The sequence below is a fragment of the Heptranchias perlo genome, chromosome 7, assembly GCF_035084215.1.
Source record: "Heptranchias perlo isolate sHepPer1 chromosome 7, sHepPer1.hap1, whole genome shotgun sequence".
Taxonomy (NCBI): Eukaryota; Metazoa; Chordata; class Chondrichthyes; order Hexanchiformes; family Hexanchidae; genus Heptranchias; species Heptranchias perlo.
The window spans coordinates 67,695,396-67,723,026 of NC_090331.1; the positions used below are offsets into that span (position 1 = coordinate 67,695,396).

A 27,631-nucleotide genomic window follows, 5' to 3' on the forward strand; every position below is an offset into this window, starting at 1 on the left:
ATTCTTTTCTAAACATAAAAATGAGTTAGATTGCTAAATTAAGAAGAAATGCATAACTTGGTTCCTCGTGGCAGAGTGTGTTTATGGAGATGACAAGAGTGATCAGATCACACTACAGGAACAACAATTTGAGTGAAATCCCATTATATGGTGAAACCTTGACACATCAATGTTCAAATGATTAACTTCATACTTATGTGTCAGATAGTGCATGATTGAGTGTTACTGACTTGGAGCTTGATGAAAATAGTGGACAGTAATTTCATTCTAATACATAAAAACATTGTATTACATCCCAGTAGAAGAGTGCCTTCTTAGTACTTCCCTCTCCTCTGGTCAGTTGACCCTTTTAGAACTTAGGTTCAGCGCTTTAATATTTTGCAGTACTCCTTCATCTTGTCACATAACTTCAAGAATGGTTTTACTCACTGAACCATGAGTGGGGAATCCCAGTACTTCCTCCCAACTGATTTTAATTTCTATCACCATCTTGCATTATTGAACACAGTGAGAGACATAAAAAGCAATACTGGATGTCTGCAGCGATATATTTATAAACTGAACAACCCACTTGAGTGCGATGGTCATAGATAAATATAGCTATTTGACTGTGCTGTACTGATTCAAGTGATAAAAACTGTGCACACTTCACAGACTTTTCACCTCAATCAGCTAGAATGTGGGAAGGTGTAGGATGTAATTTTCTCCACAATCACTTTTGTGCCAAGCATTAAGTCACAAACCAAGTAGGCGACATGTGCACAGCGTCACAGTGCATGTTGCTTTCCCCTGGAAATGGAATTCCCTCTTCAAAACAAAACTCATTATCAGACTGCCTTCTCACATCAGCATGAATGCACTACTCACTTCTATTTTAAATCCAATCCAAGTTACTCAGTTCAGCTTAATAAAATGTAATGGTATTGATACAGTAATTTCGACAGATTGTAATCATACACCTTTTACCCCCTAATGCTAAATAATTTTGCAAATGAAAGGTAAAAATTCTCGGCAGTTACTTAATTGCGAGCAAAAAAATCTTACCTGAGATTTTTTAACCAGTAAATAAATGAAGGTGCACTAAATAGAATAATCCAGTTCAATAAATTTAGGATTGTAATGTGAATCTGAAGAGTATCCACTGCATCTTCAACATCTGAAACTGAAAGCAGTTTATGGCTAACTAGGCTCAGCTGTTCTGGTTCTTTTGGGAGATACTCTGTGGTTTCAGACTTCCCTCCTTCTTCCTTTGCACTGGAAGCCATTGCAGCTTTCTTCATAGTTTCCTGTTTTGGTGCCTGCAAAATAGAATTTTTGCTCGTTAGCAAGAAATATTATACAAGGAAATATAATAGAAACATTGAACATAAAAGCTGATTAATGGTCAGTTGCAGATATAGGTTTGACTTAAATTTAAGTAAATCTGAATTTGTTGCTAACTGTAAAGATGAATTCAGAGCAGCAATCCAAACCAGCAAAAACTTGACTATTCATTTTCAATATTAAACTGCAATGTTTCATTTTGGTTATTAAAGCTAGTTACATGCTGGAATTATGAGATGGGGTTAGCTGCGGGTCACAATCCAGTATGTTCTGGGGATTTTCCATTCTGAGTTTAACTTTGGAATCACCACATTTAGTCGTTTCTCCAGTTGGAAGAATCTGAATTATTGAATCACCTATTTTGCCTAAAATTTACAGTGCATTTTACACTGCGATTAGAAGTGCATCTTTAAATCCCTTGATTGCAAGTAGAGCACATAAAAACTCTAAGTGTGTGAAATATGGTGCGCTCTTTCTTTCAAATTAGTGGGATATTATATCGGGGGGGAGGGGGAGAAAAGAGAACAAACACTCCCCACAAATACTGTTGTTTTTTTAAAAAAGAAAACTCACAGCAATGCCTCCTCTCAGAAGAGATATTTTGCATTAATTTGTTACAAACCACAGGGATAAACCTTGTTACAATTATCTAGCTCATGAATTAAAAAAGTCAATGACCATCTAACACATTTCTACATTTACTTGTTTCCAAATTTCTGTCCAATTAATTTTCCTCACAGGCTGTAAGCTTCTATAAATTTTCCTTTAACAAGAACGGGATGGAATGCAAACTTTGCTTCATGGCTGTCATCAAAACTGCCCTGTGAGCAGCTACAACCCTGCACAATTCAATATAAATTAATCATCAGCCCTTTCTCCCCAAGCTTACTGCAAGATGCTCCCAGGTGAGAAATAAGAGAACTAAGGTAAATGAGTCTAAAGGTTCATTTACACCAGAGCTACCAGTCAAATTCTGTTTACACTGCTTGGTTCCTCTCCTGTTTTGTGAGAAAGTTTTGTATATGCATGGATACACACATGGCCAGAGAATCCCTGCTTTTAAACATTTAAATTAAGGTTAGACAAAGTGCCCAAGGGGTCCAATGGATATCCCCTGAGCATTTTGCAAAGTACATTTGACACTGCACTGCATTTACACTTCATGCAGTGTCAAACTGAAGCAATGTGAGAACAGGGAGTTTCACTCCGCTTCATTCCAGAGTCAGGTCGGGCTCTAACAAAATGTTATAAGGTAAACAAAAGTGATCTTCACAGTAGTCAGAATTCAGTGTTTGCTAAAGCTTTTCAATAAACACAATGTGCCAGTGAATTGGACTTTGTTTTCTTCGACAAAAGGTTGCAGAGTAGTGGATCATAACTTCAGCATTCAAACAACTGGCATTTAACAGCTGCATTAAACTTTGGTTAAAATAGCAAGTCACTTGGGCCCAGTTTTCATGAACATTTGTGTAAGGTATTGTTAATATTCATTAAAACGAGATCCAGTAAACAACTGGGTGCAGCAATGGATTAGCATCTTGCCCTTTCATTTCTGGAAGCTGAGTTTGAATCCAGCCCAACTGATGGGAAGCAAGTCTCCTTCTTCTACCAGCTGTAAGGATCTTATGTGAAATAAATTTGGACAGTCTTGACCCAGGTTCCTGCAGATACTAACCAACAACACAAGTAGAAACATAGAAAATTTACGGCACAGAAGGAGGCCATTCAGCCCATCGTGTCCATTCCGATCGAAAAAGAGCTACCCAGCCTAATCCCACTTTCCAGCACTTGGTCCGTAGCCCTGTAGGTTATGGCACTTCAAGTGCTTATCCAAGTACTTTTTAAATGTAATGAGGGTTTCTGCCTCTACCACTCTTTCAGGCAGTGAGTTCCAGACCCCTACCACCATCTGGGTGAAAACATTTTTCCTCAGCTCCCCTCTAATCCTTCAACCAATTATTTTAAATCTATGCCCCCTGGTTATTAACCTCTCTGCTAAGGGAAATAGGTCCTTCCTGTCCACTCTATCTAGGCCCCTCGTAATTTTATACACCTCAATTAAATCACCCCTCCGCCTCCTCTGTTCCAAAAAAACCAACCCAGCCTATCCCATCTTTCCTCGTAGCTAAAATTCTCCAGTCCTGGCAACATCCTCATAAATCTCCTCTGTACCCTCTCTGGTGCAATCACATCTTTCCTGTAATGTGGTGACCAGAATTGTACGCAGTACTCAAGCTGTGGTCTAACTAGTGTTTTGTACAGTTCTAGCATATCCTCCCTGCTCTAATATTCTATGCCTCGGCTAATAAAGGAAAGTATCCCATATGACTTCTTGACCACCTTATCTACCTGTCCTGCTACCTTCAGGGATCTGTGGACATGTACTCCAAGGTCCCTCTCTTCCTCTACACCTCTCAGTATCCTCCCATTTATTGTGTATTCCCTTGCCATGTTTGACTTCCCCAAATGCATTACCTCACAATTCTCCGGATTGAATTCCATTTGCCACTTTTCTGCCCACCTGACCAGTCCATTGATATCTTCCTGTAGTCTACTGCTTTCCTCCTCACTATCAACCACACGGCCAATTTTTGTGTCATCTGCAAACTTCTTAATCATGCCCCCCACATTTAAGTCTAAATCATTTATACCACATTAGAAACTAGACAACAAAGGAGTTTGGCAGTGCTTAATGGTGTATACCTCAATGCAAGGAGTATAGTGAATAAGGCAGATGAGCTGAGGGCACAGACAGACACGTGGAAGTATGATATCTTAGCTATTACAGAAACATGCCTTAAACAGGGGCAGGAATGGCAGCTCAACGTTCCTGGTTACAAAATCTGCCCATATTCTGGCATAAATTGGCTTCAAATTAGCAGCACCACTCAGAATGGTCATAACGATGACATCTGTGAGAAAGTGAAATGTTATGAGCATAGGTGGGATATTTTTCTAAGGCTGAATTTAAGGCAGCTCTGAAAGCTCCTGTGCTATATCTGAACTGTCAGTGGATGCCAAAAGTGAAAAAATATTCCATTCCTCAGCACTGACATTGCTTCTCTTGGTGAACACAAAACTTTAAGAGCTTTATATGGAAATTTTAAATTTGTGGCTTGAAGCTTTAATTTTTAACACATTATTTTAAAAGCCATCTCAATAAATCTCAAAATTTGTGTTTCTTTTTGCGGTAATACTGCTGAAGCACTAAGAATTACAGCAGGTATAAGTTTGCAAAATATACTGATACGTTAATGCACTCCATTACAAAATGAAGAGATGACGTTTCTCTCTTATGTCCCCAGCAATTCCCTGCACTTATGAGTCCCTTGATCTCAGCTGGGGTGTCCAGGAGATGCAGGTGCATCATGCGCAAGGAGAAAATATGAAATGGCGATATCAGAAGAAATAAATTTGAAAAGAAGAACTTGAAATGAGTAAATGTAAAATGCTGCAGAAATGGTAGAATGGATTACACTTGACAGAAGCCCAGACTTAATGGGGGTAATTTTCACCATCACTGTTGGCAGTAAATTGGTTCACCCAACCACTGCAGAATTTACACAATTTTCATTTCCATCGAATGAAAATGAAAATCAGGCACGTTCTACAACGGTTGGGTGATCCGCTCCATCAGTTTACCGCCTAAGTGGTGAAGGTGAAAGTGTCAATCCTGGCCCTCTCTATTTCTATAACCAGTCTCAGGATTTTCCCCAATCCCAGTTACATGCACCAACATCTGGTCCCTTTTCCTTAACTGGGTGAGGATGACAATGCATTTCATTGTCATACAACGGTCAAAAAGCTGTATCGAATCAGTGTTATTTCTAGGACAAATTTGTATAAAGGGATCAAAACTTTGCAATTGTAATTGAAGAAAACCTGAATTCAGTTCAAGTAAGCATTTTCTGCACTGAGTTGGACAGCAGGGTGCCTATACTTCTCCTAAATGCTTTATTCAACTGAAAATTCAATCCTTGTTTTACATTTATTAAATTATGAAATTAAACAAGAGCACAGGTTAATGCAGCAATGTAATTGACTTAAAAAATGTAGCATCTTCCATTAATGTGACTCTTACAGAAGAAGGCCGGTTTTCTTAACTAACAAGAGTGTGATTCAAGTAATAGCACAGATGCTTTTTGTTATTCCAACACAAAGGTCAATTGGAATTATGGAGACCTACCAAGATCTGACCCAAGTTTGTTATATTTTAAAAAGGTGACAATATGAATTTTTGTTCAAGTATTCCTTCCCTGTTCCTTTTAAATGCTAGTATTTCAGAATATGTGCCTTTTACGGTTAGTAACTTAAGATAATTCTTTTAAATGTATTACATTTTCAAAATATTTAAGCATTCTGGCAACATTGAAGTCTTGGAATTCTCAATTACAACACTGAAAAAATAAAGCAATTCTATATTCTGGTTTTGTTTTATAATTATACACAGAACATGTGCACCAATAAATAAACTGATATTTTAATTTAAAAAAAGAACAAATTTATTGCAGGATCTAATATGTTGGGCCTAGGGTTGTTATACCCACGTTTGTGTCAATGAGTTGATCTCAGTCAGGCTGCAAAAACAGCCACAATAAAAATCATTACACAAGCCCTCATCATCCACTCTAGCACAGTTTCAAGAATACTGTAGGGAGAAGCCCGGAAAGCAGGTGACCAGACATTTGTTTTTGGCCAGGGAATGGTGGAATCATCCTGTATAAGGACAATGCATATAAACTATACATTAACACAAGTAAAAGACCAAAATTGAAAATCAGCTGTACCAAATTAAGAATGCCTTTCATTGTTTGCACTGAAGCTTGCAGGCGTAGGACCTGGGGAAAACACAAGTAAATTAATTAGTTATTCAGTTATAACTAAAATTTTGATATCTACAAATATTTGATACAATAACTGAGCAAAACTGTTTCAATTAGAATACTTACACATAAAAATCTTTAATAAACAGTTTCAATTTAAATTTATGGCAATGGCTGAAACAAGTCACACAACAAAATACTTAAAATAATACTGGCATTTATGTAGTGTATTATTGTGTTGAAAGATCTCAAAGTCTTTACCCAATGAGTTACTTTTGGAACGCAACAACCGTCATGTTCGCAGAATATGGCAGCAATTCTGTAGCAGTAATGGCCCCGAAACAGTAATGAGATGTGTGACCAGTTAATCTGCTTTTAGTGGTATGGTTGAGGGTAAAGGTTGGCTAGGGCAGTGGGAGAACTGCATGCTTTTCTTCAAATGATGCCCTTTAGTGGTCAACTCTGTTCCCTTTCACTTGAGTGACGTGAGTGCTTCTTGGGAGAGCTCCCACAATCGTCCAAAGCAATTCAGCAACATTGTGGCGTACAGAAATCGAAGAAAAAAAGGCAAAGGGAGGAGACATACTCCAGCGGAACCTGTGGTATTTTAAAGGCAAGGTAACAAAATTTTTAAATAAAAAGCTGCAGCACTTCATCATTCTTCAAGCCTCCAAAATCCTTGGAGCGGCATGAAGTAGCAGCAGAGACCAGGGCCTAAATTTGAACCCCACGAACGGGTGGGTTGGGGCGGGTGGGAAGGTAAAAATTGTAAAACACTAAAATCCTATACCAACCCGCCCCACTTCCGGATTTTACGGAGGCGGGACGAGGGGTGGACAACCAACTCGCTCTTAGGAGGTGAATCGGTCAGTGAAAGCTTTTAAGGAGGCTGCGGGCCTCCATTTTGATAGCTTTTTTATTTTTTAACTCCTGGGGGCTGGAATTCCTGGGCCTTCTGCTTCACGCCATGTGAGATGAAGCGAGAAGGCCCAGCTCAGCAGGTAAGTGCCTTTATTGCACTGCTTGTGGGCCCGGAGAAGCATGAGTGCTTCCCCCAGGCCCAACAAGCCTACCTTCTACAATCCCACACATGCGACCAACCAACCCCCCCTATCCCCCCCCCCCATCCCCAATCCCCCCCCCCATCCACCCCCCACAGTCACCCCTGACCCACCCCCTCCCTACGGTCTCCGAACACCCCACCCGTGACCCCTGACCTCAATGACCGATGACTGACCCCCCCCCCCACCCCATCTAAGACTTACCTACCGGCATCTTGGCTCTTCTCCTGTCCGACTGACGGCCAGCTTATCAATCTGGCTGGCCTGTCGGGCGGGCAAGCGACAAAAAAAAAATTAAAAGACGTCCTTACGTTAAAATCGCACTTCCGGGTTTCCCGTCAGGAATTCCACCGCCCCCCCCACCCCACCTCTTCCCGGCTCCGGGTTAAAATTTACCCCCAGATAACTTGAAAAGGAAGATGTAAAAAGGTGAGTACCTGGCTGAGTTAAGGTAAAAGGCCATCACCAGGTCGGTGCTGGGTCCCCAACTCTTTACAATCTATATTAACGATTTGGAGGAGGGGACCGAGTGTAACATATCAAAGTTTGCAGATGATACAAAGATGGGAGGGAAAGTAGAGAGTGAGGAGGACATAAAAAACCTACAAGGGGATCTCGACAGGCTGGGTGAGTGGGCGGAGATTTGGCAGATGCAATACAATATTGGAAAATGTGAGGTTATGCACTTTAGCAGGAAAAATCAGAGAGCAAGTTATTATCTTAATGGCGAGAAACTGGAAAGCACAAAGGGATCTGGGGGTCCTAGTGCAAGAAAATCAAAAAGTTAGTATGCAGGTGCAGCAGGTGATCAAGAAGGCCAACGGAATGTTGGCTTTTATTGCTAGGGGGATAGAATATAAAAACAGGGAGGTATTGCTGCAGTTATATAAGGTATTGGTGAGACCGCAACTGGAATACTGCATACAGTTTTGGTGTCCATACTTAAGAAAAGACATACTTGCTCTCAAGGCAGTACAAAGAAGGTTCACTCGGTTAATCCCGGGGATGAGGGGGCGGACATATGAGGAGAGGTTGAGTAGATTGGGACTCTACTCATTGGAGTTCAGAAGAATGAGAGGCGATCTTATTGAAACATATAAGATTGTGAAGGGGCTTGATCGGGTGGATGCGGTAAGGATGTTCCCAAAGATGGGTGAAACTAGAACGAGGGGGCATAATCTTAGAATAAGGGGCTGCTCTTTCAAAACTGAGATGAGGAGAAACTTCTTCACTCAGAGGGTCGTAGGTCTGTGGAATTTGCTGCCCCAGGAAGCTGTGGAAGCTACATCATTAAATAAATTTAAAACAGAAATAGACAGTTTCCTAGAAGTAAAGGGAATTAGGGGTTACAAGGAGCGGGCAGGAAATTGGACATGAATTTAGATTTGAGGTTAGGATCAGATCAGCCATGATCTTATTGAATGGCGGAGCAAGCTCGAGGGGCCGATTGGCCTACCCCTGCTCTTATTTCTTATGTTCTTATGTTCTTATAAGAAGCAAATTTCAAAGTTTGGTGGGGGGGTGCGGAAAAGAGTTAAAGGGGAGCACTTAAGTGCAAAATTAAAAAGCCAGCAACCGAGATGAGCTAATTTAAAAAGACAGAACCTGAGTGAAACAAAATTAAAAGGAGAACCAGAGACAACCTAAACTAAAAGGGAACACCTGAAGCAATCAAAATTAAAAGAGGAGCATCTGAGAGAAGCATAAATTGAAAACAGTGATGATATTTTTTTTATAAGTAACTGGGAACATTTTCAGGCAAAGTTTGGTACAGGAGAAATAGTTTGCATCTAAACAAAATGGAAACAAGAAAAGTGAGTAATATGAAGGCAGTTTAAAAGATTCATTTAAACTAGGTTGGCGGAAAGGGAGAGTTGGGATGAAATTGGATCCCAGACGAGAGTGATTGTAGGGTGGTACGTAGCATTCAAGCAAACGTGGATACACAGCCTGAGAGAGACATACAAGAAACAGGCAAACACTGGGTGGCCAAGAAAAGAAGGAAAATCTAAAATAAAATGCAGTTTCATGAATGCTAGAAGCATGAAAAATATGATGCTGGAACTAGCCGCTGTTTTAACAATAAGGAAACAAGATGTAGTAGAAATATCAGATCCCAAAAGATGACAACAAATTCAGCGTACAGGAATATGAAATGTTCAGACAAGAAAGGAGGTGGTGTGGTGCTATATATCAGGAACACATGGAAGGTTGATGAAGTTTATTCCTTTGGGAGTTGTAAAGCAGCAATACTAACTGCTCTGGTTAGAAATCTGTGAAAGAAGACATTCACTAGCCCTTCCTGCCACATAAACTCTCCTACTGATATTCACAGCCACACCTCTACCTTGTCATCTCCCATGGCCTCTCAACTCATGTGATCTCCACCAATAAGGCCAGCTTCAATCACTTCCTTGTATTCCTCACCACAACGTCCTTCAACCCCATTTCCTTCTGCATTCACCTTGGAGAAAACTCTTCCCCCAAGTCATTTACCAATGCACTCTTAAAAAAAAATCCCAAGGAAGCCTAACTTCCTCCCCTTCGTATTCCAGCCCTCATCCCTTACCCCTCCCCCAAGACAAAGGTCAACATTCCATTAGCCTTTTTTACTGCTTTTTGTACCTGTCCACAAGCTTTTAATAATTTGTGTACTTGGGACTCCCAAATCTCTTTGCTCTTCAACAGTTTCGAGTTTCTCACTATTCAGAAAATATTTCGATTTATCTTTTTTGGGTCCAAAGTGGATGACCTCACGCTTGCCAACACTGAATCCATTTGCCATAGTTTTGCCCACTCACTTCCACTCCCTTTGCAACTTCCTGCTCCCATCTGCACTGCTTATTCTCCCTCCTAACTTAGTATCATCTGCAAACTTAGATATACAACTCTCTATTACTTCACCCAAGACATTAATAAATATGGTGAAAAGTTGAGGCCCAACAACAGATCCTGGGGAACACAATTTGTCATATATTACCAATCAGAGTATGTACCCTTTATTCCCCACTCTCCGTCACCTACCTCCCAACCAATTTCCAACCCAAGTCAAAAGGCTACTTCCAATTCCGTGTGCTTTCCTTTTTGCTAATAATCTCTTGTGCGGAACCTTATCGAATGCCTGTTGGAAGTCTACATAGATAACATCCATAGGCATTCCCTTATCTACCTTATGAGTGATCTCCTCAAAAAAATCAACTCGTCAGACATGGCTTACTCTTAAAGCATTGCTGGCTCCCTCTGATCAGATCAAATTTGTTCAAGTGCTCAGTCACTCTATCCTTAATGACAGATTCTAGTAGCTTTCCCACAGCTGACGTTTAACTGACAGGCTGCCTGTAGTTACCTGGTTTCTCGCTCCCATCCTTCTTAAATAATGGAGTGACATTCACAAATTTCAAATCGATTGGCACAATTCCGCTAATCAAGACAGCTTTGAAAGATTATGACCAACACTTCTGCAATTTCCTCACCTATTTCTTTCAATATCCTGGGGTGGAAAACATCAGGTCCTCGAGGTTTATCTATCCTGAGTCCCATTATTTTCTCCATTATCATTTAAAAGAAAAACTTATATTGAATCCAGTAAGTTCCTCCCCTTGATTTATTATTAGTTTCCCTTCTAGCGCTGGTATTTTATCCTCTTCGTCTACTGTGAAAACGGATACAAAGTACACATTTAATAAAGCTGCCATTACTTTGTTGTCTTTTACAGTGTCACCTGCGCCCGTCTTTAATGGGTCCACATCTCCCTTCGCCAGTCTCTTACTTTTAAATATATTTATAGAAACTTTTACTATTACCTTTATATTACTTGCAAGTTTCTTTCCAATTCCCTTGTTGCATCTCTTAATATTTTCTTTGAGTCCCTTTGTTGCTTTCTATATTTCTCCCAGTCCACTAGATTACCACTTTTCTTGGTATTTGCATAAGCCACTTCCTTTAGCTTTATACTGCGTCTTTACTCTTGTGTTAACCATGGTTGCTTGACTGTACAAGTGGAACTTTTGCCCTTTAGGGGTATGTATTGCTCTTGTATTGTACTAAATACTTCTTTGAACACCTCCCACTGCTTTTCTACAGGTTTACCTGTTAACAGCTCAGCCCAGTGTCTCATTCCTTCAAAGTCAGCCTCACTTAAGTTTAAAACCTTGGTTTGTCTGTGATCTTTCTCTTTCTCAAACTTAATATCAAACTCTATCATGTTATGGGTGACTTCAATTAATCAAATATAAATTGGGAATACCCAAATGGTTCAGAATCCAAGTTAGCAAAGATAAAGTATGACTGTTTCATGATCCAGTCGGAGGAAATGCCGTACACGCCTTGACTTGATAATGATAAGTGACCCAGACAATACACGGGAAATGGAAGTCATGGCGCATTAGGGGATAACAACCACAGAATGGTCAACTGACCAGGAGCCAGGTATATAATATTAAAAAGGCTAAGTTCAAAGAAATAAGGGAAAGCATAAGCAACAACAGTCCAGTAGATGACAAATGAAACACCTTTCAAGACATAATCCTGAGCATGACCCTAAACGGATGAACAAGAAATCAAAATTAAATAAGGTGGAAGAATAACCTCCACAAATCATGTCAGGAGAAAGGTGAAGGGAGTCAGTGGAATTAATATCGGAACTTACAGATTCATGTAAAAAGGATGTTCAGAGAGATAAGGGCATGAAAAAGGCATATCTGTAGATGTCAATCATAACAGTAAAAGGGCTGTCAGAAAGGAAAGAATTTGAAAATATGCAAATAGAGCTGAAAGAAGAGGAGCATTATATAACATTCTAAATGGTTACAATTTTCCAAGTATTCACAAAGGAGAAAATGAGCAACATGCCCCCCCCCTAAGTAGTGATAACATAACCAGAATTAATGAAATATGAATGAGATGGAAGTCCGAGACAGGCTAAATGGGTTCAAAACAAATAAATCTCCAGGGGTGGATGATATTTATCCCAGAGTACTGTGAGAGACACTAGAGAGTTGTGAGGCGCTAGCAGTAATCATGAGGGAGTCGATAAACACGGGGATGGTGGCAGTAGATTGGGAACAGGCTAATGTAGAGCCATTTTCAAAATAGGTGAGGAGGGAGATGCAGACGGACATTGCAGAGATATCACGAGATTGGAAACGGGTTAACTTGATACCCATGTTCAAAAGGGCGACAAAACAATCATGGCAATTACAGATCTATTAGTCTTACTTCCATTCCGTGTAAAATAATGGAATCAATTAGCAGGAGTAAACTTTAGGATTATCTGTACAATAATTACCTAATAAATTGCAGCCCATGTGGATTCAGAAGAGGAACATCCTGCCTGACCAACCTATGGAGTGGGGTGCCCCAGGGCTCTGTGTCAGGACTATTACTGTTTATAATTTGTATAAAGTGGCCACATTTGTAGATGATACTAAACTAAGGAGGCAGCTCTGAAATTACAGAAGAAGTTGGACAAAATATGTAAGTGAGCAGAGCAATAGCAAATGCAAACGTGTGTAAAGTGCTGCACAAATGAAGGAAAACTAGGTGACATGTACTCCATGAATGATGCTGAAATAGCTACGGATAAAGTTGCAAGAGGCCGAGGACTCTTAGCTCAATGCTCAACATATCCAGCCAATGTAGAACAGCAATCAACACAGCCAATAGTTTGTTGAACTACAGAGGCAAAACGGTAGGATACAAGTTAAAGGAGGCACTGCAGAGAAGAACTATGAGGCTGATCCATAGTGCCAGTGATCTAAGTTACAAGGGAAGATGAGAAACTTGGGCTTTTCAGCCCGGAAAGGAAGCATCTGCGAGATGATCCTCCAGAGTTCTACAAAATAATTAAGGAAATGGAAAAGGTAAATCTAGAATATTACTTTAAGTTAAATTCTAAGAGTTGACACAAGTTCAGCCCAGTAAAATGTAAAAATGGGAGTGATTTCAGCAAATAATTCTTCACTCAAAGGGTGATCAAAGCATGGAACAGAATTCCAGATGGAATAGTGGAGGTGAGAACCCTGGGAATATTTAACTGGATACTGTAATATGTGGACATTAGGGTCTTTCTGGATGGATGAATTAAGATGGACTGAATGGCCTGCATCATCCATAATTATCTTGTGATATGCCTGGCCTTCCAAAATTCATTCAAGGTCAACCCGAGTTAAGATCATAGAATCATAGAAGTTTACAACATGGAAACAGGCCCCTCGGCCCAACATGTCCATGTCGCCCAGTTTATACCACTAAGCTAGTCCCAATTGCCTGCACTTGACCCATATCCCTTTATACCCATCTTATCCATGTAACTGTCCAAATGCTTTTTAAAAGACAAAATTGTACCCGCCTCTACTACTGCCTCTGGCAGCTCGTTCCAGACACTCACCACCCTTTGAGTGAAAAAATTGCCCCTCTGGACCCTTTTGTATCTCTCCCCTCTCACCTTAAATCTATGCCCCCTCGTTATAGACTCCCCTACCTTTGGGAAAAGATTTTGACTATCGACCTTATCTATGCCCCTCATTATTTTATGGACTTCTATAAGATCACCCCTAAACCTCCTACTCTCCAGGGAAAAAAAGTCTCAGTCTATCCAACCTCTCCTAAAAGTCAAACCATCAAGTCCCGGTAGCATCCCAGTAAATCTTTTCTGCACTCTTTCTAGTTTAATAATATCCTTTCTATAATAGGGTGACCAGAACTGTACACAGTATTCCAGTGTGACCTTACTAATGTCTTGTACAACTTCAACAAGACATCCCAACTCCTGTATTCAATGTTCTGACCAATGAAACCAAGCATGCTGAATGCCTTCTTCACCACCCTATCCACCTGTGACTCCACTTTCAAGGAGCTATGAACCTGTACTCCGAGATCTCTTTGTTCTATAACTCTCCCCAACGCCCTACCATTAACGCAGTAGGTCCTTGCCCGATTCGATCTACCAAAATGCATCACCTCACATTTATCTAAATTAAACTCCATCTGCCATTCATCGGCCCACTGGCCCAATTTATCAAGATCCCGTTGCAATCCTAGATAACCTTCTTCACTGTCCACAATGCCACCAATCTTGGTGTCATCTGCAGACTTACTAACCATGCCTCCTAAATTCTCATCCAAATCATTAATATAAATAACAAATAACAGCGGACCCAGCACCGATCCCTGAGGCACACCGCTGGTCACAGGCCTCCAGTTTGAAAAACAACCCTCTACAACCACCCTCTGTCTTCTGTCGTCAATCCAATTTTGTATCCAATTGGCTGCCTCACCTTGGATCCCGTGAGATTTAACCTTATGTAACAACCTACCATGCGGTACCTTGTCAAAGGCTTTGCTAAAGTCCATGTAGACCACGTCTACTGCACAGCCCTCATCTATCTTCTTGGTTACCCCTTCAAAAAACTCAATCAAATTCGTGAGACATGATTTTCCTCTCACAAAACCATGCTGACTGTTCCTAATCAGGCCCTGCCTCTCCAAATGCCTGTAGATCCTGTCTCTCAGAATACCCTCTAACAACTTACCCACTACAGATGTCAGGCTCTCTGGTCTGTAGTTCCCAGGCTTTTCCCTGCCGCCCTTCTTAAACAAAGGCACAACATTTGCTACCCTCCAATCTTCAGGCACCTCACCTGTAGCTGTCGATGATTCAAATATCTCTGCTAGGGGACCCACAATTTCCTCCCTGACCTCCCATAACGTCCTGGGATACATTTCATCAGGTCCAGGAGATTTATCTACCTTGATGCGCGTTAAGACTTCCAGCACCTCCCTCTCTGTAATATGTACACTCCTCAAGACATCACTATTTATTTCCCCAAGTTCCCTAACATCCATGCCTTTCTCAACCGTAAGTACCGATGTGAAATATTCATTCAGGATCTCACCCATCTCTTGTGGTTCCGCACATAGATGACCTTGTTGATCCTTAAGAGGCCCTACTCTCTCCCTAGTTACTCTTTTGCCCTTTTTGTATTTGTAGAAGCTCTTTGAATTCTCCTTTGCCTTATCTGCCAAAGCAATCTCATGTCCCCTTTTTGCCCTCCTGATTTCTCTCTTAACTCTACTCCGGCAATCTCTATACTGTTCAAGGGATCCACTTGATCCCAGCTGTCTATGCATGTCATATGCCTCCTTCTTCTTTTTGACTAGGGCCTCAATCTCCCGAGTCATCCAAGGTTCCCTACTTCTACCAGCCTTGCCCTTCACTTTATAAGGAATGTGCTTACCCTGAACCCTGGTTAACACACTTTTGAAAGTCTCCCACTTACCAGACGTCCCTTTGCCTGCCAACAGACTCTCCCAATCAACTTCTGAAAGTTCCTGTCTAATACCATCAAAATTGGCCTTTCCCCAATTTAGAATTTTAACTTTTGGGCCAGACCTATCATTCTCCATAGCTATCTTAAAACTAATGGAATTATGATCACTGGTCCCAAAGTGATCCCTCACTAACACTTCTGTCACCTGCCCTTCCTTATTTCCCAAGAGGAGGTCAAGTTTTGCCCCCTCTCTAATCGGGCCATCCACATACTAAATGAGAAATTCCTCCTGAATACACTCAACAAATTTCTCTCCATCCAAGCCCCTAATGCTATGGCTGTCCCAGTCAATGTTGGGAAAGTTAAAGTCCCCTACTATTACCACCCTATTTTTCTTGCAGCTGTCTGTAATCTCCTTACATATTTGCTCCTCAATTTCCCGATGACTATTTGGGGGTCTGTAGTACAATCCTATCAAAGTGATCTCTCCCTTCTTATTTTTCAGTTCTACCCATATAGACTCAGTGGGCGAACCCTCGGATATATCCCCTCTCACTACTGCCGTGATGTTCTCCCTAATCAAGAACGCAACTCCCCCTCCTCTCTTACCTCCTGCTCTATCTTTCCTATAGCATCTGTACCCTGGAACATTGAGCTGCCAGTCCTGCCCCTCCCTTAGCCATGTTTCAGTAATAGCTATGACATCCCAGTCCCATGTATCCATCTATGCCCTGAGTTCATCTACCTTGCCCATCAGACTTCATATTGGTGGAGATTTAGGGTTAACCTTGATAATGGATAAGAAACTGGGTGAAGAGTATAAAATCGAGGCGTTATCGCAGGGTGGTGGTAGTGGGGGTGAAGGGAGTGCTGAGTGGGGTGCTCCAGGCAATTGGGACCATTACTGTTTCTAATTTACATCATGGACTTGGATTCAGACACTCAATGCAAATTGGTCAAATTTATAGATGATAGCAAACTGAGTGGGGAGGCAGCCGATTCTGAGGAGGGCAGCTTACTCTATGAATGATGTATAAATAACTAAAAATGAAATTGAAGGAGATCTAGGGGTATTATAGATGAGACACTCAACGTGTCTAACCACTGCAGAACAGTAATCCAGAAAGAAAATAGAATGCCGGACTATAGAGCTAAAACAGAATACATGTCAAAGGAAGCTATACTCAAATTGTAGAATGCGCTGGTCAGACCAAGCCTCGAGTACTATGTCATCGTGACACAGTACAAGACATTCAAAGGCTGAAGGCAGCTCAGAGAAAGTCCTAAAGTTGATCCCTTATATCAGAGGTTTGAGGTATGAGGAAAGCCTGGAGAAATTGGACATTTCAGTCTTGAAAGGAGAATGAGAGGTGATCTTAGAGTTATATAAAATGGTAAAAAGTATGAAAAAGGTTTATCCAGAATAACATTTCAAACTAAATTGCGAGAGTAGAATAAGATGACTCAGGTTCAAACTAGTAAAAGGCAAATTTAGAAATAATGTCAGGCAGATCTTCACACACAAAATGATCAAGGGTCGGAGGTGAAAACTCTAGAATCATTTAAACAAAAATAATCGATGCTATAATGGAGACAGTATAGGGTCTTTCTGGCTGGATGAACTGAGATGAGATGAACTGCCTTCTTTATCTACTTTTATCTTATGATCTTGTGCCATGGAACCTTGAACATCCATGAACAACAGACATATTTTCAGTGGATGGCACTTAAGTGTCAGTTTAGATTGACTATTCAATTCCTAGTGTGGGATTTGTCCCCAGAGTCTTCTATTCCAGAGGTAAGAGTACTACCAACTGAACCAAGCAGGTTAAAATGAAGTATGAAAGACCACTTGGGCAAGATACCAAAGGGCTGTTGTTCCCCATGAACTATACCCAGTGTGAGTTGCTGTCCTCAGGTGACAAACATAATTTTTTAAAAAATCTATAAACAATATACAAAACTCAAAGACACAAAAGCCTATAATTCCTGCTTGGGCAAAATTCAGACTGGAAGTAGGGGACAGTGCAATTCATGTCCACCCAATGTGAAGTGTGCCGACATGGACAATGAAAGGAGGTAGCTGGGGCAGTTGGTGCTCACACAACCAAACCACACATGGCACAGCAGTGCAGAAAGATGTTCAGTGACCTCATCAGGTCAGGCAAGGGAAGAGCAGTCATACATATCTTCAAAGAATGCATGGTACTAAGCACATCTGCCTGTTAAAATGACCTCCTTTCACACTGTGTTGAAGTTCTTCCATTGCTTCCTGTCAATGACCAGGAGGCAGCACAGTGCCCTTTGTACTTCCCGCATTTGGATATGTCCCTTCACACAGTTTCAGATTGCATGTAATTGCTTAGTCCAAGAACCTGTGATCACACTCATAGTTTACAAGTCGCTTCATCAGGTGGCACAAACTGTGCCCCAAAGCGAGGTGCGTTCACCTCTGTCTGCAGATGCAGATGAATGAGTATTGGCAGGTGGACATAGAGCAACTCTTGTGCAGCCTAACCTGTCTGGCACCCCTTCGTTGCTCTTCCTCTTCTTCCAAACACCTCTGCGAGGGTGATTCCCACAGCGAAATCCATGAGTGTTGAGTGCAAAAAATAATTCGAAATTGACACAAAGGCTCCCAAGAGCCTAAGTGACAGCAGGGAAAAAACAAAAAAAAATGAGGAAAAACAATTCATTAATGGGTGAAATACTCCTGCTGTGGCCTTTTCATGATCTTGCTGCCACCGAACTGGAAGCTTCCATTTCACATGGGCGTAATTTGCATCTGATATTCTGTGCACCAGAATGACATGAAATGGTGTGCAAGCCATCCCCACCCCCAAATCAATATTTTAGATGGTTACACTTCCATCGGCCTCCAAAAATTATGGTGGAAAATGGGGCAGGCGCTAAAGTGGTCAAAGATCTGATGTAATGGATATTTATCCCATTTTGCCCTTCCAGAACCTGATTAGCATCACAAAACTAGGCCGAGGTCATGGAAAATCAACCCTACAGTTTTATGGGTGAAAAGAAGCCAAAAAGTGCTACTCTTTTTACCGTGGGACACCTGTAGATTGTAGCCCGTGCTATAGTCGGTTTTGTGCGTCACTGTGCCAGATGAGGATGCACGGCCACAATTTCCCATTTGTTCTGATCTCAATTTTGGATGGCCCACACATTGATGAAGCGCCTCCCAGCAAATCAAGATTGGGAGATGCCTGGAAATTGATCAACAGCCCAACCTTTGAGGAATCATGCATTACGTGGAGACCCTCAAAAAGGGGAAGAACTGCTAAACAACGAAATATGGGGAAAATATCACTTATCTTTCTTAATAATACATAACCGGCTTTACGAATACATAAACAAGAATAAAGTGATGCACCACCACAGTAATGCAATGAGATGTTTGGTCAAGAAATGGATTAATTTTTGATTTTTCATACTTGGTTCAGAAGTATACACTTTTCACTGAATAAGTGCTGTGGTATGACAACAGATCAGTTTTTATTATAAAGTGAAGACCTTGGACACCAATTTTATCACAAATTACCTCATGAACATTAGATCATCTAAGAATGATTTAATGATATAATTAATCAATAAACAAATGTTACCTGAACAAGATAAAGAAGGTAAGCAAGTATGAGAGCCACAGCACCGCAGGTTGTCCAGATGATAAAGAGCAGGAAAATCATAATACTGGAACTTCGAAGATTTATTGGCTCATATTCCTTTTTAATAATACATGGCCTGTAAGATGGTAACATTGAAATACATTAGAGCAGTGTTCAACTGTACAATTGGAGTTTAATATGAAATCGTCATAAAGTTTAATTAAAATATTTAAATTTTTTTTGTTTCCCCGAAGAGCAAGTCTTGCCATTTATTCCCCTTTTTGAAACTCAAATGATTTCAATAAGCTATTCCTTTGGCTTATTTTGTCTAGTTCTGTTACACAACAAAACATTTTGTTTTCATTTGTATGCCACATCATTAAATTGACAGAAATAATTAAATTCAGTAACAGAGTAGAAATTTTCATCATTGTTCTATGAATTGACCAAATTTTTGGTCTCGCACTGCCTCCCAGTTTTTATGGAACCTTAAATTTGAAATGTCAAAATAAAAATTCTTACCAAAGTAGCCTGATTCTCTATGTACATAAACAACATCCTAAAAGCTCTAACTATTAAGCAGTGGAAAGGTATACTCTAATGCAACCTTCAGCACGAGGCTCTCGTAAAAAATGAAGAATTATCATTGAAGAACAGTCTGTGGTCTGTCCCTCATCTTCCTGACAATCGACCTTAATAACAGGCTTAAGGTTGGTTAAAACGGCCTTGAGTTTAACATAAGGTACATTACCAACAGCTTATGGAAATATGAAAAGACACATTAACACACTGCAATCCGTTGAGCAATAGCAAAGCACGTCCCCTAACAACTATGTGCGTCAGTCATCCCACAAAACGGACAGCTGTATTCAGAAAGGAAAACAAGGGTCTTCTATGGGCATAGCAAGAATTCAAATCCTTTTGTTCATTCCTAGGTGGTGAAAAATCCCAGCATGATTCATCGAGTCATCATATTATGGCCAATGCCTTATCCCAGGTGATTCTTTTATTATTGCAGTAAACATGAGATAAAGTCATTCACAAAGGTTTAAGCCTCATTCACACCTCAGCTGAATGCAGCAGTTTTGACCCATTACTTGATCTCCCATAGCATTATTCAGAAAAATACAATTTCTCTCTCTCTTCTCCCTTCCATAACTGTCTCCCTGCTGGTCTCCCCTCTTTCTGTTTTCCTCTTTCTCTCTGTACTGTTTACACTTCCTTTTATTGTTTTCTCTGTCTCCTTTGACTCTTGCTCATTCCCTCATTTTGCAATTGTCTCCTTCTCTCTGTCCCTTCTATAATCAAGATGTGGAGATGCCGGTGATGGACTGGGGTGGACAAATGTAAGGAGTCTTACAACACCAGGTTATAGTCCAACAGATTTATTTAAAATCACAAGCTTTCGGAGGCTTCCTCCTTCGTCAGGTGAGTGTGGGATTCCATGAAAGGTACCGCATATATAGTCAGAGAACAATGCCTGGTGATTACAGATAATCTTTCCAACTGCCCGTTATCACACCTCGGCAGAGAGATAATCACAGCAATCAAAGGAGTGGATGGTGTGCAGACAGGTTAGTCAGGGACACATTACATCCAAGAATACTGAATACACAAGGGGTCAGATAACAAAGACAGAGAGAGAGAGAGAGAGACCTGACAGGCAGAGAAAAAAAGTTATCTGTTTTTAATACAACTGGTCATTCTCTCTCTTTCTCTACCTTTCGGATGTTTCTCTCTCTCTGTCTGTCTTTGGGTTCTGACCGTTTGTATATTCAGTAGTCTTGTATGTAATGTCTCTCTGTCTGAACACTATTCAATTCCTTTGATTGCCTTGATAACGTGCAGTTGGAAAGATTATCTGTAATCACCAGGCATTGTTCTCTGACTATATATGCGGTAACCTTCATGGAATCCCACACTCACCTGACGAAGGAGAAAGCCTCCGAAAGCTTGTGATTTTAAATAAATCTGTTGGACTATAATCTGGTGTTGTAAGACTCCTTACATTCTTCTATAATCTACATGTCTCCCACTATTCCTGTATGTCTCATGCGTGTTCTTTTCTTTCTGTATGTCTCTCCCACACTTTTTTTAAAATTCTGACCTCCCAAGGAGTTCTGGAGTGAGACTTGAAACTGGGACTGAGCGCTCAGGCCAGGAGAGAGTAAGGGTACTGAGACCACAAAATTGAGACCTTGGGTTGGCAAGCGAACATGTGAAGATCAGAGAGGGAGAGGGCATTCTAGAGCTGAGGTCATGAAGGCCTGGTAGCTATAACCCCTCTCACTCTGTGTCTAGATGAGTTAAATTTGATAAACACCTCGGAGATTCCTCAGGTTTTTTGTGCTGTGGCAGTGCAGCTACATTTTAGTGCCATTAAGTACTTGGCAATGGTACTCAGCCAGGAACCATAATTACAGTTGCAGATAGAGATGGATGCAGCTAAAAGGTTTTTAAACAGTTCATTTTTAATTGCAGCACTGGGAAAAATGAAATAATGCCTCATGGTTAAGGGTTGCTTTTTATGGGGCAAACTAGGACAGATCATACAACGGCTCAGCTGTAGTGACATAGAATCATAGAAAGGTTACAGCATGGAAGGAAGCTATTCGGCCCATCGAGTCTGCGCCAGCTCTGTGCAAGAAAAATCCAGCTAATCGCACTCCCCCACCCTATCCCCGTAGCCCTGCAATTTTTTTCCTTTCAAGTACTTATCCAGTTCCCTTTTGAAGGCCACGATTGAATCTGCCTCCACCACCCACTCTGGCAGTGCATTCCAGATCCTAACCACTTGCTGAATAAAAAAGTTTTTCCTCCTGTCACCTTTGTTTTTTTTTGCCAATCACCATAAATCTATGTCCTCTGGTTCTTCAGCCTGCTGCCAATGGGAACAGTTTCTCTCAATCTACTCTGTCTGGAACCTTCATGATTTTGAATACCTCCATCAAATCTCCTCTCAACCTTCTCTGTTCCAAGGAGAACAACCCCAGCTTCTCCAGTCTATCCACGTAACTAAAGTCCCTCATCCTTGGAATCATTCTAGTAAATCTCTTCTGCACCCTCTCTGAGGACTTCACATTTTTCCTGAAGTGCGGTGCCCAGAACTGGACACAATACTCTAGTTGTGGCTGAACCAGTGTTTAATAAAGGTTCATCTAGAAAGAACAAACTTTAATACATGGTATTAACTGGATGGTGGAAACTTGGTACATAATTGGCTACGGGATAGGAGGCAGAGAGTGGTGAACGGATGTTTTTCTGACTGGAGAAAAATATGCAGTGCAGTCCCCCAGGGATCGGTATTAGGACCATTGCTTTTCTTGTTATATATAAATGACTTAGACTCGGGTATCGGGAGTACAATTTCGAAGTTTGTGGATGATACAAAACTTGGCAACGTAGTAAATAGTGAGCAGGATAGCAGCAGGACGTAGACAGGCTGGTGAAATGGGTAGACACGTGGCAGATGCAACTTAGTGCAGATAAGTGTGAAGTGACGCACTTTGGGCGGAACAATGTGGAGAGGCAGTATAATCTAAATGGTACTATTTTGAGGGGGCTGCAAGAGCAGAGAGGCCTGAAGGTGCATATTCACAAATCGTTGAAGGTGGCAGGGCAAGTTGCTAAGGCGGTTAAGAAAGCGTATGTGATTCTTGGCTTTGTACATAGGCGCATTGAATACAAAAACAAGGAAGTCATGCTAAACATTTACAAATCATTGGTTAGGCCTCAGCTGGAGTATTGTGTACAATTCTGGGCACGACACTTTAGGAAGGATGTCAAGGCCTTGGAGAGGGTACAGAGGAGGTTTACCAGGATGATACCAGGAATGTCTCCAATCTCTCCACTTCAGTTATGTGGAGAGATTGGAGAAGCTGGGATTGTTCTCCTTAGAGCAGAGAAGGTTAAGGGCAAACCTAATAGAGGTATTCAAAATTATGAGGGGTTTTGATAGAGCAAGCAGGAAGAAACTGTTTCTTCTGGCAAGTGGGTCAGTAACCAGAGGTCAAAGATTTAAAATAATTTGCAAAGAACTAGAGGGGAAATGAGGAGAAATTTTTTCACACAGAGGGTTGTTAAGATCTGGAATGCACTACTGAAAGGTTGGTGGAATCAGATTCTGTAGGCACTTTCAAAAGGCATTGGATATGTACTTGAAGAGGACTAATGTGCAGGGTTATGGGGAAAAAGCTGGAGTGTGGGACTAAATTGGACAGCTTTTTTAAAGAGCCGGCACAGGTACGACGGCTGAATGATCTCCTTCTGTGCTGGAAGATTCTAACTTGCATTTTATACAGCGCCTTTCAAGATCTCATGACGACCCAAATCGCTTTTGAAGCGTATTCACTGTTATAATGTAGGAAACTTGGCAGTTAACTTGTTCACATCAAAGTCCCACAAATAGCAATATGATAATGACCAAATCATCTTTTTTCAGGTGTTGGTTGAGGGATAAAACGTTGGCTAGGACACCGGGAGAACTCCCCTGTTCTTCGAATAGTGCCATGGGATCTTTTCCGTCCACCAGAGAGGGCAGACTGGGCCTCAGTTTAACATCTCATCTCTGACAGTGCAGCACTCCCTCAGTACAGCCCTGAAATGCCATTGTAAATTATATGTTCAAGTTTCTGGAGTGGGACTTGAACCCTGCACCTTCTGACTCAAAGGCAAGAGTGCTACCACTAAGCCAAGGCTGACAGTTAAGTGACATTGGGAGCTTTAAGGAGAGGAGCTCTCTTTTTTACAATTCCCCCATCCTCCCGCAAGAGCTTGTTCTGGCACTGAAACACTCCAACAGTGCATAGAAAATGCACACTGAAGGAAGACACTGAAAAAGGCAGCATTAAACCGGAGATGTGACTAAACATCACAGTTGAGGGGAGCAGAGAAGCCATTCTCCAGGAACATGATGCCCAGCGCTAAGCTTTCACTCCCTCTCAATCTCAGGCTGCCTGTGAATTGTATCCATATAATTTATATCAATTAGTGTTAACTGTAGTCAGGTGGTGCGTATCAATTGGGGACTCTCTTGTATCCAGTTATATGAGTGCTTATCTCGGAAGTGGAGTGGATAATGTGGATCTCTGTGAATAAAGACTTGGAAGCAAATGAAGATCAGGCTCTAGTATTCTATCCTTCACCATCTGGCTATCCAGTTTATTGCACGGTAGCAGAGAATGCATGCCTAAAGGTGGAGATTGGAAACGACGATTATTTTTTTGGACGTTAAAAAAAAGAAAAAAAACTTGAAAGCCAAGTGGCCATTGTGGAAAATGGCAGAAAGCAAGTTTAAATAGTCGAGGTATGATTTCCCTCCAATGTTCTCGGAGTTTGAACCGTACGACCAGTGGAAGAATGAGGTTGATATGTGAACAAGGGATAAGTCTCTGCCAAAGAGAAAACAAGGCATAGCCTTGATGTTATCGCTTCCTGAATGAAGTAAAATAGGAAGTAAGGTATTTTTCTGAGATGGATGCAGATCTTTTGGATAATGATGAAGGTTTTACCTTTCTAATAGAATTTCTGGATCAAATCTACAAGAAAGATGACCTGTTAAGTGCCATGAGGCCTGGTCAGCATTTGATAGATTTCGGAAAACAGAAGGTATCAATCGAAGAGTGGACTTTAACAATTTGTACAAAAGACTGACAAACTTCAAATTGGGAATCCCTGGATCGGTATTATCGTTTTAAATTACTAGATTATGCTAAGGTGTCTCAAATGGACAGGCAACTGGTCCTAATTGGCTTCCAGTTCTTGGAAAAGGAGACTCTGTTGGATCAAATGTCTGCTGCCTTAAAAAAAATTCCTGGGGAAACGGTCATTCCATTCAGCCTTCATGGAACAAATGAGGCGTTCCGGAGTGACACAAAGAATAGAATATTCGATGGTCACCAGGTTTTGAAAAGTTCCAGATGCTAAACGTAGGCGCCAGACCAGGTTTCAAAATTTTCAAGAGACCGGTCGCAGGTGTCAATATGACGGAAGGATTAAAGACAGCCAGATTGGCGACGAAAGCAGGTTCAGCAAATCCAGTTATATCAACAGAAGACAAAATTGGGACAGTAATAACAGGTGACTGAATTCCAGGAATGCCCAAGGAAAAAAAAAATCAGTAGATGCTTTACACGTGACTCCAAGTATCATTATGAGGCGAAATGCCCAGAGCGAAGACGCAGCAAATTTGAAATGACGAATGAAGAAAGTAGTTCTGAGGAAGAGGATGAAGATAATGATGAATACTGACAGATTATACTGGCCACAAAGAGTTTTAATCTTGTGATGAGTGTATTCGTCGTGGATTCCTTTAATTGTGCAGTGCTAAATAGTGCATGTACTTCACTGTACGCGGGGTAGACTGGTTAAAATGTTATCTTGATTCATATAGTAGTGAGGATTGACGCAAGGTTAAGGAATATTAAAGTTCTACATGTTTTAGATTTGGAGATGACAACACCTTGAGGTCACTCGAGAGTGGTAATTCCATGCAACATAGCTGGAGTAAGCCATTTTATAAGTACAAATGTAGTCTCTGGTGAGATACCTATGCTTTTGGGTAAACCTTCCATGAAAAGGCAAAAATAAAACTTAACATGGAACACGATGAGGCAATCATTTTTGGGAAATCGGTTGGTTTGCAGTTTACCCAATCAGGGTATTATTGTATCCCCTTAATAAAACCTGATGTTTCTCATCAGCGTGTTAGACAAGTATTAATGGCATCAGGCGATAAGGATAAGAGAGGGAAAAAAAACAAATTGTCTGAACGTTACATAGACAATTTACCCACCCTACTTGTCAATGTTTAAAAATCCTGCGAAAAGATGCAGGTATAGTTGATGAGGAATATACGAGGCTCATAGAAGAGATTAGTGAGAACTGTGAAATCTGTAAGAAGTACAGATGGACACCCCCACATCCTGTTGTAAGTGTTCCATTAGCACGTGACTTTAACGAGTTAATTGCCATGGATCTAAAGGTATGGGACAAAGACAGAAATGTTTTCATCTTACATTTATTGACCTGGCTACGAGATTTAGTATTTCTACACTAATATATAGTAAGGATAAGGTTTTTCCAGATAAAATTATGGAAAAATGGATAGTGACTGGTCTTGAGACATCAGCAAAGTTTTTGACTGATTATGGAGTTGAATTAGCCAACGTGGAGTTTAGAGATATGTGTGAGAAGACGACTATAATTGTCACGTATACTGAGCTGAGAGCCCTTTTAGCAGTGGTCTTTGTGAAAGGAATCAAACTGTGATTGATAGCATAGTGCATAAAATTTTGGCTGATCGAACAGAGTGTAAATTGTCAACTGCCCTAGCAGGGGCAGTTCATGCAAAGAAATCTCTTCAAATGGTTGGAGGATATGGTCCTTACCAACTATCTATGGGCGCAATCCCAAATTACCTTCTATTCTTTGTGATAATCCTCCTGCTCTAGAAGGAACTACAATTAGTGCTATTTTTTCTGAGCATTTAAATGCTTGCATGCAGGGAAACAGGCTTTTATCAAGGCTGAGGTATCAGAGAAAATTCGTAGAGCACTGAAACATCGTATTAGACCATCTGAGACAGAGTTCAATTCAGGAGATTTGGTACATTGTAAAAGAGAGGGTCATAGGGAATGGGAAGGTAATAGGTTGTAATGGTGAGACAGTACTTGTCCAACATGCCAATCAAACCGTTAAGGTTCATTCCTCACGATTAATTGGAATTAATTATAAAATCTCAGACTCTGAGCAGTTGATAGAAGTAAACGAGGCACCTTGTGCCTCAAATGTTCATGGGTTTTTTTTGAGGTTCTTGAGATACAGACTGAGGTAGATCAAGGACGAGACAGAGGTAATGTCAGTGATCAAAAATCACATGACAGAGCTATCACATCCACAGAACAATTACCCTAAGTGGGTACACGGGTGACATATGTTCCAGGAGGGACTAATGAATGGAGGGATGCAACAATTTTCGGAACTGCAGGCAAAGCTACTGGTAAGTTTAAATTTTGGTTGAATGTTCAGAATGATGGCCATGAAGCGAGGTCCATGAACTGGCAGAATGAGGTAAAAGATTGGAGAGTATGGAAGTGGAGTACAAGTAGTGATAGAGAGTCCAGAAGTGAATCTCACCTCAGAAAACGATTGCGAACTAGAGATGAAAGAGGGAGATCTCGCAGTAGTAATCCCTACAGACATAGAAGTGGAAGTAGAAGACATAGTTTGACTAGGTCAGACAATGAAATAAAGACCACAGAACAGTAAGTAACAGAACAAGAAGCAGAAGTCCTCATGATCGTGAAGTTTTGGTGGCTGCCAATAAATTTGAGGATAAATGAGTAAGAGAGGCAAGACAAAGGGAGTTAGATAGTTGGAAAGAATTTGGAGTTTATTCTGAGGTAACAGATAAGGATCAACCAGCTTTGTCGCATGAATGGGTTTGTACTGAAAAAGTCCTTACAGATAGGACTTAAAAAGGTAAAGTGAGGTTGGTAGCTAGGGGTTTTGAAGAGAAACTGGATGATGCAGAT

The 27,631-nt window shown here is 40.9% G+C and overlaps 1 protein-coding gene across 3 annotated transcripts in view; it reads right to left on the bottom strand.

Moving 5' to 3' along the window:
• The window catches only part of pgap1 (post-GPI attachment to proteins inositol deacylase 1), a 109,943-nt gene that overhangs the window by 7,433 nt on the left and 74,879 nt on the right, over positions 1-27,631 (bottom strand). For all 3 annotated transcript variants that reach the window (XM_067987777.1, XM_067987778.1, XM_067987776.1), the window contains 3 exons: positions 19,098-19,233; positions 6,111-6,161; positions 1,045-1,298 (listed from right to left, as the gene is read on the bottom strand). In XM_067987777.1, coding sequence (XP_067843878.1) covers positions 1,045-1,298; positions 6,111-6,161; positions 19,098-19,233 — 441 coding nt within the window. The remainder of the gene's footprint in view (positions 1-1,044; positions 1,299-6,110; positions 6,162-19,097; positions 19,234-27,631) is intronic.